General features: G+C 36.1%; 1 protein-coding gene across 7 annotated transcripts in view; it reads left to right on the top strand.

Annotated features, from left to right (window-relative positions):
- The window catches only part of ZMYM2 (zinc finger MYM-type containing 2), a 130419-nt gene that overhangs the window by 56169 nt on the left and 58382 nt on the right, over nucleotides 1–15868 (top strand). For all 7 annotated transcript variants that reach the window (XR_004054646.1, XM_030921955.1, XM_030921959.1 and 4 more), the window contains 3 exons: nucleotides 8042–8113; nucleotides 15160–15310; nucleotides 15748–15863. Coding sequence is in view for 6 of the 7 variants with exons in the window: in XM_030921955.1 (XP_030777815.1) it covers nucleotides 8042–8113; nucleotides 15160–15310; nucleotides 15748–15863 (339 nt within the window). In the remaining variant the exon portion in view is untranslated. The remainder of the gene's footprint in view (nucleotides 1–8041; nucleotides 8114–15159; nucleotides 15311–15747; nucleotides 15864–15868) is intronic.

The raw sequence follows: 15868 nt of genomic DNA, 5'->3' as shown, positions 1-15868 counted from the left end.
CTCCCAAAGTGCTGAAATTACAGATGTGAGCCCCCGTACCTGGTCTTTTTTTTTTTTTTTTTTTTTGAGATGGATCTCACTCTGTAGCCCAGGCTGAAGTGTGATAGTGCGATCTCAGCTCACTGCAGCCTCCGCCTCCTGGGAGCTACTGCGTCAGCCTCCCAAGTAGCTAGGACTATAGGCATAGGCCACCATGTCCAACTAATTTTTGTATTTTTTTAGTGGAGTCGGGGTTTCACCGGGTTGGCCAGACTGATCTCGAACTCCTGACTTCAAGTGATCTGTCCTTCTCAGCCTCCCAAAGTGCTGGGATTACAGGTGTGAACCACCACACCTAGCTGGAAGTTTTAAATTTTGATTTACCCATTTTTTTTCTTTTGGTTGTACTTTCGGTGTCATTTGAGAATCTGTTGCCAAATCCCAGGTCGTGGTTTACCTCTACAGTTTCTTATAAGAGTTTTATGAGTTTAGCTCTTAATTAGGTATTTCATCCATTTTAATTTACTTTTTGTTTATTATGTAAGGCAGGGATCTAACTTCATTCTTTTGTACTGGAATTCCAGTTTTCCCACCACCACCTGTTGAAGGGATTATTCTTTCTACTTGGAATGGACTTATCACACTTGTCAAGTATTAATTGGCTAGAGATCATTTCTGTGTTCCACTGATCTACATGTGTGATCTTATGTATGTGCCATACTATTTTGATTACTGTGTCTTTGTTCTAAGTTTTGAAATCAGGAAATGGGAGTTCTCCAACTTTGTTTTTTGTCAAGATTGGTTGAATATTCTGAACCCATTCTAACTTTATATGAATTTGAAGATGGGCTTTTCTATTTCTGCAGAAGAGTTTGTTGGAATTTTTATATTAATTGCATTGAATCTTTAGATGGTTTTGGGTAGTATTGGCATCTTAGCAGTAGTAAGTTATTCTATCTGTGAAAATGGCATTTATTTGTGAAGACGTACCATTTATTTATATCTTCTTTAATTTCTTTCAGCAGTCTTTTGTGGTTTTTAGTGTACAAGTCTTCACCTCTTTTGCTGCTTTTATTCCTAGATATTTATTCTTTTAATGCTATTTCTAGTGGATTTGCTTTATTTCCTTTTCAGATTGTACATTACTAGTGTATAGAAACACATCTGATTTTTGTACATTAATCATGTACTGTGCAACTTTGCTGAATTTGTTAGCTCTACTAGCTTTATGAGTTTCATGTCATCTGTGAATAGAGGTAGTTTTACTTTTTCTTTCCAATTTGGATGCATTTTATTTCTTTTTTTTTTTTTTTTTTTTTTTTTGAGACAGAGTCTCGCTCTGTCACCCAGGCTGGAGTGCTGTGGCCAGATCTCAGCTCACTGCAAGCTCCGCCTCCCGGGTTCACGCCATTCTCCTGCCTCAGCCTCCCAGACAGCTGGGACTACAGGCGCTGCCACCTCGCCCAGCTAGTTTTTTGTAGTTTTTAGTAGAGACGGGGTTTCACCGTGTTAGCCAGGATGGTCTCGATCTCCTGACCTCGCGATCCGCCCGTCTCGGCCTCCCAAAGTACTAGGATTACAGGCTTGAGCCACCGCGCCCGGCCGCATTTTATTTCTTAACTAAGGGTTGTGGTTATAACTTTCGATACTGCCAAATAAAAGTGGTGAAAGTGGGCATCCTTGTTGCTGATCTTAGAGGAAAAGAATTATTTTACCATTGAGTCTGATGTTAGAATGTATGGCTTTTAGTATGTTGAAGTAGTTTCTTTGTATTACTTTTTTTATTCAGTGTTTTTTTTTTAATCATAAGGTGATTTTTTCTTTTCCTTTTTCCTTTTTTCTTTTTCTTTTTTTTTTGATACGGAGTCTCGCTCTGTTGCCCAGGCTGGAGTGCAGTGGCCGGATCTCAGCTCACTGCAAGCTCCGCCTCCCGGGTTTACGCCATTCTCCTGCCTCAGCCTCCCGAGTAGCTGGGACTACAGGCGCCCGCCACCTCGCCTGGCTAGTTTTTTGTATTTTTAGTAGAGACGGGGTTTCACCGTGTTAGCCAGGATGGTCTTGATCTCCTGACCTCGTGATCCACCTGTCTTGGCCTCCCAAAGTGCTGGGATTACAGGCGTGAGCCACTGCACCCGGCCAAGGTGAATTTTTCAAATGCTTTTTCTATATCCTTTGAGATGATCATGTGGTTTTAATCTTTGCTCCTATTTATGTGATATGTTACATGCATTGATTTCTTTATGTTGAACCACACTTTTATTAGGATGAATCTCCGCTTGATTGTGGTGTATAATCCTTTTAATATATTGAATTCAGTTTAGTAGTACTTTGTTGAGGATCTTTGCATCTGTATTCTTGTGGGATACTGGTCTTTGATTTTCTTTCTTTTGATGTCTTTATCTGTCTTTGGAATGAGGGTAGTGCTGGCGTCATAGAATAGGGTGGGTGAGATATCTTATATCTTCTGATTTTTGGAAGCATGAGAATTGGTGTTAATTCTTTAAATGTTTGGTAGAATTTACCTGTGAAGTCATCTGATCTTGACCTTCTCTTTTTTGGGACTGTTTGTTTGTTTGTCTGTGAGATAGAGTCTCACTCTGTCGCCTAGGCTGGAGTGCAGTGGCACAATCTTGGCTTACTGCAACTCCTGCCTCCTGGGTTCAAGCAATTCTCCTGCCTCAGCTTCCTTAGTAGCTGGGACTACAGGCACATGCCACCATGCCCAGTTAATTTTTGAATTTTTAGTAGAGATGGGGTTCCAATGGCCAGAATGGTCTCGATCTGTTGACCTCACGATCCACCCATCTCAGCCTCCCAAAGTATTGGGATTATAGACATGAGCCACCATGCCGGGCCAGGACGTTTTTGATGACTGAGTCTCTTGTTATATGTCTGTTCGCATTTTCTATGTCTTCTTGTGTCAGTTTTGTTGGTTTGTGTGTTTTTAGGAATTTGTGCATTTCATCTATGCTATGTAATTTGTTGATGTACTATTTATTGTTCATAGCATTTTCTTGTACCACTTTTTATTTCAGGAATGCCAGTAGTAATGTCTCCCTTCCATATTTTATTCTTTGTGTCTATTCTCTTGATATTTTAAAATGACCAACTTTTTGGTTTGTTTCTCTCACTTTTTCTGTTCTGTTTTATTTTTCTCTGCTCTAATCTTTATTATTTCCTTTCTTCTGCTGGCTTTGGGTATAGTGATCTCATCTTTTTCCTCAAGGTGGTGAGAAGTTAAATTATTTACTTGATCTTTTTTCTTTCTTTCTTTTTTCTTTTTTCTTTTTTTTTTTTTTTTTTTGTTTGAGACAAAGTCTCACTCTATCGCCCAGACTGGAGCACCGTGGCATGATCTTAGCTCACTGCACCCCCCACCTCCCAGGTTCAAGTGATTATCCTGCATCTGCCTCCTGAGTAGCTGGGATTACAGGCATTTGCCACCACACCTGGCTAATTTTTGTATTTTTAGCAGAGTTGGGGTTTCATCATATTAGACTAGTCTCAAACTCCTGACTTCAGGTGATCTGCCCGCCTCAGCCTTCCAAAGTGCTGGAATTATAGGTGTGAGTCACCGTGCTGGCCTTTTTTTTTTTTTTTTTTAAACATAAGCATTTACAATTGTAAATAAATTTTTCTTGGATCACTAAGCTGCATCTCATAACTTTTGGTATTCTTTTAGTTTTGTTTTCACTCATTTCTAAGTATTTAAAAATTTCCTGTGAATTCTTCTTTGAGCCACATTTAAGAGTGTATAGTTTAATATCCTCATATTTGTGAATTTTCTAAGTGTTCCTTCTATTACTGATTTCTAGTTTTATTCCATTGCTCATTGGAAAAATACTCTGTGTGATTTCAGTCTTCAAAAATTTATTGAGACTTTTTTTGTGGCCTAACGTCGTTCATTCTGGAAATTGCTCCATGTGCATTTGAGAAGAATGTTTATTCTACTGTTGTTGGCAAGAATACTCAATATATGTTTGTTATTAATAACTCTAGTTGGTTTATATTGTTGTTCAAGATCTGTCTTTACTTAGTTGAAATTGTGTCTAGATGGTCTGTCCACTATTGTAAATGGTGTATTGATGTCTCCAACTATTATTGTACAGTTATGTGCTTCTACCTCTGTCACTGTCTGTTTCTCCTTTTACTTCTGTTAATTTTTTAAATGTATTTTGGGGGTTTTGATATTTGCTATGTATACGTTTGTATTTGTTATATCTTCTTGGTAAATAGACCCTTTGTTCAGTATGTATTCTTTTTCTGTCTCTTGTATCAGTTTTTCACATAAAGGCTCTTTTTGCCTTATATTAATATGGCAACCCCAACTTTCTTAGTTACCGTTTATTTGCATGGAGTGTCTTTTTCCATCCTTTTACTTTTGACCTGTTTGTATCTTTCGATAAATAAATCCTTCCTTATCAGTAATTACATTAAATGTACATGGATCAAATTATTCAATCAAAAGGCAGAAATTGACAGAATAGGAAAAAAATGGTGGCTTTTAATTGGATAATTTGATCCATGTACACTTAACGTAATTACCGTTAAGGAAGGATTTATTTCTGCTATTTTCCTATTTTTTCTTCGGTATATTCTATACCTTTTTTTTGGTATCTCATTTCCTGCATTACAGCCTTTTATGTTTAGTTGATTGTAGTGCACTGTTTTGATTTCCTTCTCATTGTCTTTATATTATTTTTAAATATATTATTTGTGGTTACTGTCAGGGAGGCTTTACATATAACATCCTACAATTCAATCTAATGTGAACTTATAACAAGTTAATTAGCTTTTAAAAATGCTGCGCCTATATATCTGTTCCCTCTTTTTGTTATGAATTACGTTTTTAAACATTGTATTCCCAGTAATACAGATTTATAATTGTGTGTGCATATTTGTCTTTAAAATCGTGTAGGAAATAAAAAATGGATTTATAAACCAAAAATACAATTATACTTGTTTTGTATTCTCCCATATATTTACTAAAGATTGGGTCAAGTGTACTTCCATTTCAATAAAAAGCTTTGACTCCCTTTAGCATTTGTTTTGTAGGGTAGATTTAGTGGCAGCAAACTCCCTCCACCTTTTATCTGTGTGGCTTTACTTTTCCTTCAGTTTTGGATGATAGTTTTGCTGGATATAGTATTCTTGTTTGAAAACTTTTTTTCTCCATTATTTTAAATGTTATTCCACTGCCTTTTGGCCTCCATGGTTGTTTCTTTTGTGAAATTGATGGTTAATCTCATTGAGAATTTGTTGTGCTGAACCATTTCTGTCTTGTTTTTTTTCAAGATTTTCTTTGTCTTTTAACAGTTTGATTATAGTGTGTCTTATTGTATGTGTCTGAGTTTATCCTACGTGTAATTTGTTGTGTTTATTAGATTTGTAGATTTGTGTCTATTATCAAATATGGGAAGTTTTTAGCCATTAATTTTTCAAATAATCTTTTGCCCCTTTCTCTTCTTCTGAAACTCTCATAAAGTATATGTTGGTCTGTTTGATCTTATTCCATGGGCCCCTTAGGCCTTTGCTTACTTTTCTTCATTCTTTCCTTTACTGCTCCTCAGATTCTGTGATGTCAGTCTTGGCCTCTTTACTGCAAGTCGTTGGTAAAAGTTCTGGCTTTGTGCTAGGTCAGACCTCCTCAGGGTGGAGGTGGTTAAGTTGTCTAATTACCACCCAGTGGGGTGGAAGTTCAAGTTTCCTGCTTGGCCTGCTCTGACTTTACCATTGCTAGGGTGCTGAGGTGAGGCATCACGTTGTAGCCAGGCCAGGGTGGAAGTCTAGGCTAATTGGCCTTTTTTATGTGAATGGAATTAGGGTCTGTGGAGCAGAGGAACTGTTGTCTTACTGTTTCTCTAGGCTGCTATTTCAACTGTATTTCCCCTACAGGTGTGTCATTTCTCTTGCCAGATTCAAGATTTTTTGTCTTTGGTTTTCAGAAATTTAAATTTTGTGTACCTTGGTGTTTCTTTGGGTTTTATCCTTCCTAGTGTTTGCTAACCTTCTATCTGTAGATTTATGTCTTTTGCTAAATTTGAGACGTTTAAAACAGTAGTGTTTTTGGAGGACTTTTCTAACTCTGTCCTCTTTTTCCTTTCCCTTTGGGACTCCAATGACATGAATGTTACTTTATTTTTTTTTTATTTTTATGTTTTAAATTTTGTTACCAGCCTACAGATCCCTAAGGCTCTGTTTTACTTTTCCTCCCACCCAGTCTGTTTTTCAGGTTGGGTACTATAATTCTATTTTCCTGTTCACTGTTTCTTCCCATTTTATTCTTTATATCTTCTATTTATTTTCTAGAAGTTTCTGTGTGTTCATTTGTTTTTAAGTGCATGTGTATTGGTTGTTGGAGCACTTTTATGATGATTGCTTTAAAATCTTTGTCAGATATTTCCAGTATCTCTGTAATTTCGGTATTGGCATCTGTTGATTGTCCTTTTCTATTTAAATTACAGTTTTCCTGGTGTTTGGCATGATAAATGGTTTTTTTATTTGAAACTTGAACATTTTGAGTGCTATGTTATTGCCAAGTGGAGATAAAAGGTCAGCCTCTCTACTTGGCTTCTCTGCACCTGTGGAGGAGAAGCAGCTGGTTATTGCTGAGTGGATATGGGAGTTCTGGTTCCTTTCCGGACATTAGCTGATACTACCCTGACTAGAGAAGTAGGAGTTCCTTATACTGTTCCCCACATAACCTCTACTGACACCAAATGATTCTACTCCAGTGGATAGAGAAAATGTTCTTTGTACTATTGTTAAATAAATAAAAATTATTTAAAATAGTGTTTCTTCTTTTATTCTTTAACATTACTTGCATGTTTTATAATTACATATTGTATGTTTATAATTCATTAGTTAATAAATAGGTGGGAGTCCCTGCCCTACTATTTTACTGATAAAGAGACCCAATCGGATGTGTTTGGAGACAACTACATGAGATGCTAGAGTGAATGTCTTCTTTTTCTGCAGCCTGGGAGCTAAACTTGTATCATAATCCTTCCTTCCGTTCCACTCACCCCCTTTGACCTTTGTCTGTAACAATGAACTTAGCTGCCTTTTGTTGTTTTTATCTGTGCTCTCGTTGCTCAATTAGTTTCTGAAGTGTATTGATACACTTAGTTAATAATCTAGATCCTGGTGGTGGAGACTGTATAACGCTTGCCCCATGCCTTTCAGTAGTTTTCCTTTTCTAGCATAGTATTTTGACTTTCATGGAAAGCAGGAAGCATGTCTTTTAAAACTTTTGTGCAAGGAGTAAGGATATATATTTGTATTATATTCTGGAAGCTGTCATATGTGCTTTCAAAAGAATTTCTCAAACATGCCGGGCTCATGACTGTAATCGCAGCACTTGGGTGGCCGAGGTGGGCGGATCACTTGAGGTCAGGAGTTCGAGACCAGCCTGGCCAACATGATGAAACACTGTCTCTACTAAAAATACAAAAACTAGCCAGGTGTGGTGGCAGGCACCTATAATCCCAGCTACTCAGGAGGCTGGGGTGGGAGAATCGCTTGAACCCAGGAGGCGGAAGTTGCAGTGAGCCGAAATCATGCCACTGCACTTCAGCCTGGACGACAGAGCAAAATCTCCATCTCAAAAAAAAAAAAAAAAAAAAAATTCTCAGTCCATTTTGCATATGGTAGGAATTGTAGCTGTGTAATCTCCAAATGACTTAATTTAGGAAGCTTTGGGTTTCATTGTAAGTGTTGGAGTTTAATAGGTTTTAAAGAGATCTTAGAACACTCCAAATTAGAAGTGATTTTTCTCAGAAATTAGAGGTGAGTCAGATCTAAGTGTCTATCTTTAATTCCTTAGCCCATTATTACTGTTTTATCATTATACCATTTTTTCTAAGATACAATTATTTGATAATTCTTTAAGTTGGGCAACAGTAGTGGGAACAGGACAGGCAGACATTTTTAAAAGTTGGAGTGAGTTTGTAAGTCACAAAATATAATTGAGAAGCAACTTTTACATAATGCTTATTTACCTTTCAATCTAGCACCTGTTCTTTATGTGTGTTTATAAAGTCTTTTAAAATCTTTTTTTTAGGTAGGTAGCCATCCAAGCTTCCTGAAGGAGGTTCGAGATCACATGCAGGACTCTTTCTTAATGCAGCCTGAGGTGAGCAGGAATGTAAATGGAGTTCAAGGCCTTAACATTTTCGAGCACTGCTACTACTGTCATTAATATGTATCTGAAAAATCTTGTGCAATTTGAAATATATTAAAATTTCCAAACTTAAATTGTATCAAATGATGAATGTTTTCTTTATCTCCAAGACATAGATAGGTTTCTAATTTCACTACTTTTACATGTATTTTCTTGTGATATGCTCATTTGTCTTTAGATATTTATGTTCTTAGGAAATTATTTTCAGATATAATTTTTTCAGTGCACAATACCTTGTACACAGTAGGCATTTGATAATGGGATATAAAAATCCTCTCTTTTGTGCCTACCTGAAAAGTTAAAAAAAAAAAAAAAACCCTTTCAAAAAAATGTCTAAGCCTGTATTTCTGTTAATCCAGATACATGAATTAGTAATGAGTAATAAGTGTTTAAAATTAGGAAGACTTTTAACTGTAGTACAGTTATCAAGATAATGAAATTTACATCAGTAAACTATTATCAGGTTAGTCAATAGAGCTTATTCAAATTTTGTCCATTAATGTCCCTTACAACAAATGAGAAACAATTATTTCTTGTCTAGAATCCAATACAGGATCATAGGCCATTATTTATTTAAATATATTTTTTAGGCCTTTTCCCAACCCTCTTCTTCTGAGACTCCAATTCCAGATATATTCCTGCCACTTTCCCAGTCACCGAGGCTTTTTTTTTGTATCGTTTTGTATTGTTTTTATATTGTTTTGTATCTGTTTTGCATTGTTGTTTCTATTTGTATTGTTTGTTTTTCCCTAGTTTTTTTACTTCTGTACTCCATTTTGGAAAGTTTCTATTGCTATATCTTTAAGTTTGCTGATCTTTTAAAATCACCTGTGAATACCATGCAGCATATTTTTTCAGATGTTATGTTTTTCATCTCTGAAAGTTCCATTTGGGTCTCTTTTGTGTCTTCTATTTCCTGCCTAATTATGTTCATGTTTTCTTCTAATATTTTAATATATTAGCATATTTATAATGTTCTTTTAACATCTTTGCCTACTGTTTTCGTATCTGTCATTTCTAGATCTGTTTCTATAGTTTGATTTTTTTTTTTTTTCTTCTTCTGGGTAATGAGTCATATTTTCCTGCCTTTTTTTTTTTTTTTTGACAAAATGCCTGTCATTTTTAAGTTTGATTCATAATATTGTGAATTTTACATTATTGGTTGCTGAATTTTTTTTTTTTTTTTTTTTTTTTTTTTGAGACGGAGTCTCGCTCTGTCGCCCAGGCTGGAGTGCAGTGGCCGGATCTCAGCTCACTGCAAGCTCCGCCTCCCGGGTTCCTGCCATTCTCCTGCCTCAGCCTCCCGAGTAGCTGGGACTACAGGCGCCCGCCACCTCGCCCGGCTAGATTTTTGTATTTTTTAGTAGAGACGGGGTTTCACCGTGTTAGCCAGGATGGTCTCGATCTCCTGACCTCGTGATCCACCCGTCTCGGCCTCCCAAAGTGCTGGGATTACAGGCTTGAGCCACCGCGCCCGGCCTGAATTTTGTTGTATTATTTTCAGTGTTTTGTTGGACTTTGTTCTAGCATGGCGTGCTGTCAAATTAACCTCGATTTATTTGGATTCTTTTGAGGCTTGCTTTTAAGTTTTTGAAAATTCTTTGGTAGAGCAAACTGTAGTCTGGGGCTCTTTTTTTTTTTTTTTTTTTTTTTTTTGAGGCGGAGTCTCGCTCTGCCGCCCAGGCTGGAGTGCGGTGGCTGGATCTCAGCTCACTGCAAGCTCCGCCTCCCGGGTTTACGCCATTCTCCTGCCTCAGCCTCCCGAGTAGCTGGGACTACAGGCGCCGCCACCTCTCCCGGCTAATTTTTTGTGTTTTTAGTAGAGACGGGGTTTCACCGTGTTAGCCGGGATGGTCTTGATCTCCTGACCTTGTGATCCGCCCATCTCGGCCTCCCAAAGTGCTGGGATTACAGACAGGCTTGAGCCACCGAGCCCGGCCTGGGGCTCTTTATTCATACTCCCGTGATGATACCTGGAGAGATCTGAATCTTCCCTGTATTACAGGGTCATCCCACTCTTGAACAGGTAGCAGCAATACAGAGTATTCCTGGCCATGTGTGTTCTTTGGGAATTGTTAGCCTAATGCTTTCTTGTGGTTCTGGGGTTCTTTCTCTGGCCATAGGTGCTTTCATCTCACAAATGCACAGATCAGTTTTCAGCCAAAATACGTCTGTAGACGTATTTTAACATCAGAGCTTTTTGGTGTAGCTCCATCATCGTCAGTGCTCTGTTTCCTAAGTTCTAGCTGCCTTGAAAGCCTTGTGTTTCCTCAGCTCAGTTTGACTACTAGGTAGGCTCTGTTAACCTCCCCTTCCCCCAGCTATTTCTAGGCCTCAAGCTTTGGTAGCCACAGGACTCGCTTGATTTGTTTCCCTTTTCTTAGGTGTACAGTTCTGTGCTACCTTGTGTGTAGAGTTTGAAAACCACTGTTTGTGTGTGTGTGTGTGTGTGTGTGTGTGTGTGTGTGTAATTTTCTAGTTGTTAAAGGTGGGTGGGAGGTTTAAATCTAGTTTCTGTTGGTTGGGAGTGGAAGTTAACTCTGCTTTAATCTAAATAGTTCCCTAGTTTTTGTCTTTTACGACTTGACATTTTGAATACCACTTTGGAGAGCATCCCTCACTTTGTGTTTGTTTAATAGTTCCCCAAGATTAGATTAAGGTAATGCGTTTTTGGCGTGAATACCTCCTAAGCGATGGTGTGTCCCTCTTCGTGCACATCAGGAAGCACATGCTGTCTTTGTGTTCCATTATTGTGTGTTAACTGGTTTAAGGGGATGTCTGTCAGGTTTCTCCAGGGTAAAGTTGTTCTTTTTCCCTCTGTGTCTGTTTAAGTTAAGCAAACTTTTCACCCACTATTGTTAGCATCTGTTGTCAATTAGAAAAAAAAATCCTTAAATTACAAAGTTAGAACGTGTCTGTTAAAAGAAAAATTGTAAATTATACAGTAATAGAGAAAAGTAAAACACGATGGTATATAAATTTTTAAACCCTTTTTTCTCTGCACAAACAAATCTTGTAATATGAAGAAATGATTTCCAGGTTTTATTGAATAAATGAATTGTAATTTTTACTTGAAATTATCTTATTTATTATAATAAATATTATAATATGTCATTGTTTAAGTTTTATTGCCACTTCTTCTAATCAAGGTTCTTCACTATTTCAGTGCTTTGGACTCCTTTGGTAATAAGGACAGATTCATTCTCAGAATGTTATTAAATGCATAAAATACCTGTGATTACAAAGACAGCCAATTATATCAAAATATAGTTACCAAAATATTTTTTAAATTTTTGAAATGTGCTGCTTTATTTTAATGTGTTTAGGAATAAAATACAGTGGTTAATAACTCATTTTGAAGTAAAGTTGAATGTAATTGATATGTTAAGGGATACTAAGAGTGATATAAAAATTGGGAATTTTTATTTTTGACAGTCATAGCCCCTATTAAACTAATGAAATAAGTTTGTTGCCTCCAATCAGAGTGAAAGAGAATGTTAAATTTCAATTAGAGGTTAGTAAATATAAAGGTAATTTTTTTACTGTGCAATGTCACAGACTAAAGTTCATATTGTATTTGAATGTGGCTAGGAAAGTAGATAATATGCAGGCTATATCTTAGGGCCCCATTTCCTAAATTAGATTTGCAGCAACAGGTACATCAAGCCATTCTTTCTTGATTACCTTCCAATGTGGTCTACTTGCTTGGTCCAAATGTACCAAATGAAATATATTTCCTACATGTAGAAGGAAAATTTGAGAGAAGTTGTAAAGTCGTGACAGTTTTGATACCCACATGAAATTGGTTAAAATTAACATATAAGGTATATCTTTTAAATGAGTAGACTGAAAATGAGCCAATTTGTCATAAACTTACCCATCATATCTACTTTTTACCTTTTCCATATCTTGTTTTACTTGGTTCTATCTCATTCTTTTTCACTGAAGTTATATATAGGCTTATTTTCCCCCATGTCCAAAAAGGGAATATTTTAAATTCTTAATTTGTTCCACAAAGCTTTGTTCCTTTACATCACTAAATGTGTGTTTATAGGATGCATATAAATTTGTATGAAATTTAAATATGATTATTTTGATTGCTTACATATGAAGCTGAGTAAACATGGCATAAAATTACATTTCCTTTTTGGCTAATGTTCTTTCATTAATTGGTTCTTTGAGGCAGCGGTAGCTGTGAAAGTGGCAGTATTGAAATATTCTCAGTGATTCTGTCATTCTGATAGTACTTTCTCATTTTCTTTTTCTTATTTTTTTTTCTTTGGAGGCAGTCTCCCTCTGTTGCCCAGGCTGGAGTTCAGTGGCGCGATCTTGGTTCATTGCAGCCTCTGCCTCCTGGGTTCAAGTGATTCTTGTGCCTCCGCCTCTCGAATAGCTGGGACTACAGGCATGCACCACCACGCCTGGCTAACTTTTGTATTTTTAGTAGAGATGGGGTTTCACCATGTTGGCCAGGCTAGTCTCGAATTCCCAACCTTGTGATCTGCCCACCTCAGCCTCCCAAAGTGTGGGGATTACAGGTGTGAGCCACTGCACCTGGCCTTCATTCTCTTGAGATAAAATTATTTGTCTGTATGGAACAGTTGCCTAACTCCATGTTTACTTGATGTCTTAAAACTGTTACTAATTATTTAATCATTCTGCCAATAAAATCAGTGTTGGGATCACAAATCCAACGGATAGACTCAGTCAGTTTGAAGAATGTTTCAAATAGAAATCAAATCCATGATTTGATTAGATGGTGGAACTTAATTTATATCAGTAAAGGAATTCTTTATAGGTGCTGATACATGGAGGCCTCTGCAGAAATCCAGTGGGAGCTGGCTTTTCTGTCTTGCAAACTTGCAACATAGTGGCAGTTGTCCCGAATATTTTATAGCATTACTAATTTGTACTGTCATTTCAAGTTTTAAACATGTTATATTCTGTTTCATTGATTTGCTTTGTTTTTGTCCCTTTTCCAGTATAGAAATTTAAGTCATCAAATAGACCTCAGGAAACAAAAACAGAGCATTCTCCTCTGTTGTACTTACACATCATAATAAGATATGTTTACAGTCATTTTTATTTTGTCCTTGTCACCGTTCTTTTGCAGTTGACAAATATTTTTGAAGGAGGACCTATCATTAAAGAATGAGTTGATTTCCACTTTGAAAAGCAAAATTGAGGGCTTTCTTTAGCTGATATTTCAGTAAATGAGGAAGTAGGCAGCATAAGTGTTTCTTTTAATAGGATGATAATGAATGTGCATTCCTGGCACATAAACAGCTGTGGTTTCTTATACCTTTTCTATTTGTTTCAAACTGAAAGGTCTTTTTCTTGATGTTGATTGTATTTTTTTTGTTTATTTTTACCTTCCATTTATTGCCTTCATTTTCTGAATCCCTGTGGTATTTGTGACATTTTTCCATGCAGTGTATTCATTTCAGTTGTGATTTTTGGCCTGATTGTTATGTATAACACCTATTATTTATGCTGTCTATGGAACATTTTGAAGCCTTCTTATATTTTCATATTGTATAGATGCTCGTGGGTATGAAGACGGATTTAATTGCAACATCAGATGGAAAATGGAAACAATTATTTTGCAACATGATTTGTGATACTTGATTTAACTTGATTATGACAGAGTTTTGCAACCACTCAGAAAGAGGATCAAAACAGGTTGCACTTGAAGGCTAGCCTTTCTTTTTTATTTCTACCTTTTTTTTTCTTTTTGTGGAAGATGGGGTCTTGCTGTATTGCCCAGGCTGTTATTGAACTCCTGGGCTCAAGCAGTTCTCTACAAAAAAAAATACACCCCCACCAAAAAAAAATAGCCAGGCGAATGCTTGAACCCAGGCTGGCCTCAAATTCCTGGGCTCAAGCAACCCACCTTGCTAGGCTTCCCAGTGTGCTGGGATTACAGGTGTGAGCCACACCCTGCCTCTCATATTCTTTATCTCCTTTTTTTTTCTCCGTTATCTTGTTGGCACATATAGTCAGGCATTGCTTAATGACAAGAATACATTCTGAAAAATGCATCGTTAGGCAGGTTTGTTTTGTGAACCTCACAGAGTGTGCTCAAACAAACCTAAATGCTATGTGAACATCACAGAGTGTGCTCAAACAAACCTAAATGCTATAGCCTGTTGCTGCTGGGCTCCAAGCCTGCACAACATGTGACTGTACTGAATACTGCAGGCAGTTGTAACACAATGGTAAGTATTTGTGTATCTACATATATCTAAACGTAGAAAAGGTACAGTAAAAATATGGCATTACAATCATTGAGTGAAACATCGTTATTTGAGTGAAACATCGTTATTTGGCACATTACTGTATTCACTTTTGGCAGGAGGCTTAACTTTATTATTATCTATTGATGAATTATTTACTTCATTTTATAACCAGAAGTCATTTTGAATATGGTTTAAATTTTTTTTTAATTCAAAAAATTTATTGTGTTTTATTGTGATTGAATGAGATTTCAAATGTAGTAGATAGGTGATAAATCATTTTTAAGAGATGTTCCAGAAGTGCTTGGAACAATAGCAGCTCAGTGGGAAAATGATTTAAAATCTTCAAATTCATTCTTCACCATACTTTTTATTATTAAGGCTTATATTTCATAGTTCCATTTAATTTATTTTGTCAAATGACAAAGAAGTATATCCTCATTGTAAACAAAAAGCACTGTACCTTTCCTAAATTTTCAGGTTTTACTTACCTTTATGTAGGGATTCTGTTAAACTAAATATAATAGAGAGAAAAACATTCTATTTTTGAAGGCAACTTAGCTGATGATCATTGCTTTGTTTGAACCTTAACAGTTGTTGCATAGTTAATAGTTTGTATGTAGATGAAGACTCGTGACTCTAAACCTGTTTAGAGATTAGCAAGATTGTTTTGCAGAGACAAAAAGTGTAATGAAAAATTGGTAATTCTTTTCTGGTTAAGTTATAGTCTTAAAAATTATCTTTTTATGTTTCAAATTTTAGAAATACGGAAAACTGACAACTTGTACTGGTTGCCGAACACAGTGCAGGTTTTTTGATATGACTCAGTGTATAGGTCCTAATGGATATATGGAGCCATATTGTTCAACTGCTTGTATGAACAGTCACAAGACAAAATATGCAAAATCACAAAGTAAGTTTCACATATTTGGATAGTTAAAAAAACTTTACAAAATAATTACTTTTTGCATAAATACTCTTAATGTTTTTATGCTTGTTTTTAACAGCTTTTTATTTTCTATTAATCTTTTTGAAAACTGTTCTAATTATTTTGATTATTCTGTACTACTTTTTTAGTTCTCTTCATATCTATGTTCTTAACTAAAATTGTTACTCCATCTAAAAAATTACCAAAACTGAGTTTTTTCTCTGTATCTATGTTTGTTTTAGTGGCATAATATCAGAGTCCTTTATGACAATATTTTTAAGGTGCAAATAATCTTCATTATTGAAGGTGCAAATAATAATAGTTTATTTTTTAACAGAAAGTTCTATAATCTCAGCAGTTAAGATAAAAAAACTTTTTTATTACTTTATAAACAAATCAGATATGTACCTTTTCTTTCCTAGGTTTGGGAATTATTTGCCATTTTTGTAAGCGAAACTCTTTACCTCAATACCAAGCCACAATGCCTGATGGAAAACTGTATAACTTTTGCAATTCCAGTTGTGTGGCTAAATTTCAGGTTTG

This window comes from Rhinopithecus roxellana, chromosome 18 (assembly GCF_007565055.1).
Source record: "Rhinopithecus roxellana isolate Shanxi Qingling chromosome 18, ASM756505v1, whole genome shotgun sequence".
In the NCBI taxonomy this organism is placed as follows: Eukaryota; Metazoa; Chordata; class Mammalia; order Primates; family Cercopithecidae; genus Rhinopithecus; species Rhinopithecus roxellana.
The sequence above is the reverse complement of the archived record's forward strand: the minus strand, read 5'-3'. Positions and strand labels throughout refer to the sequence as shown.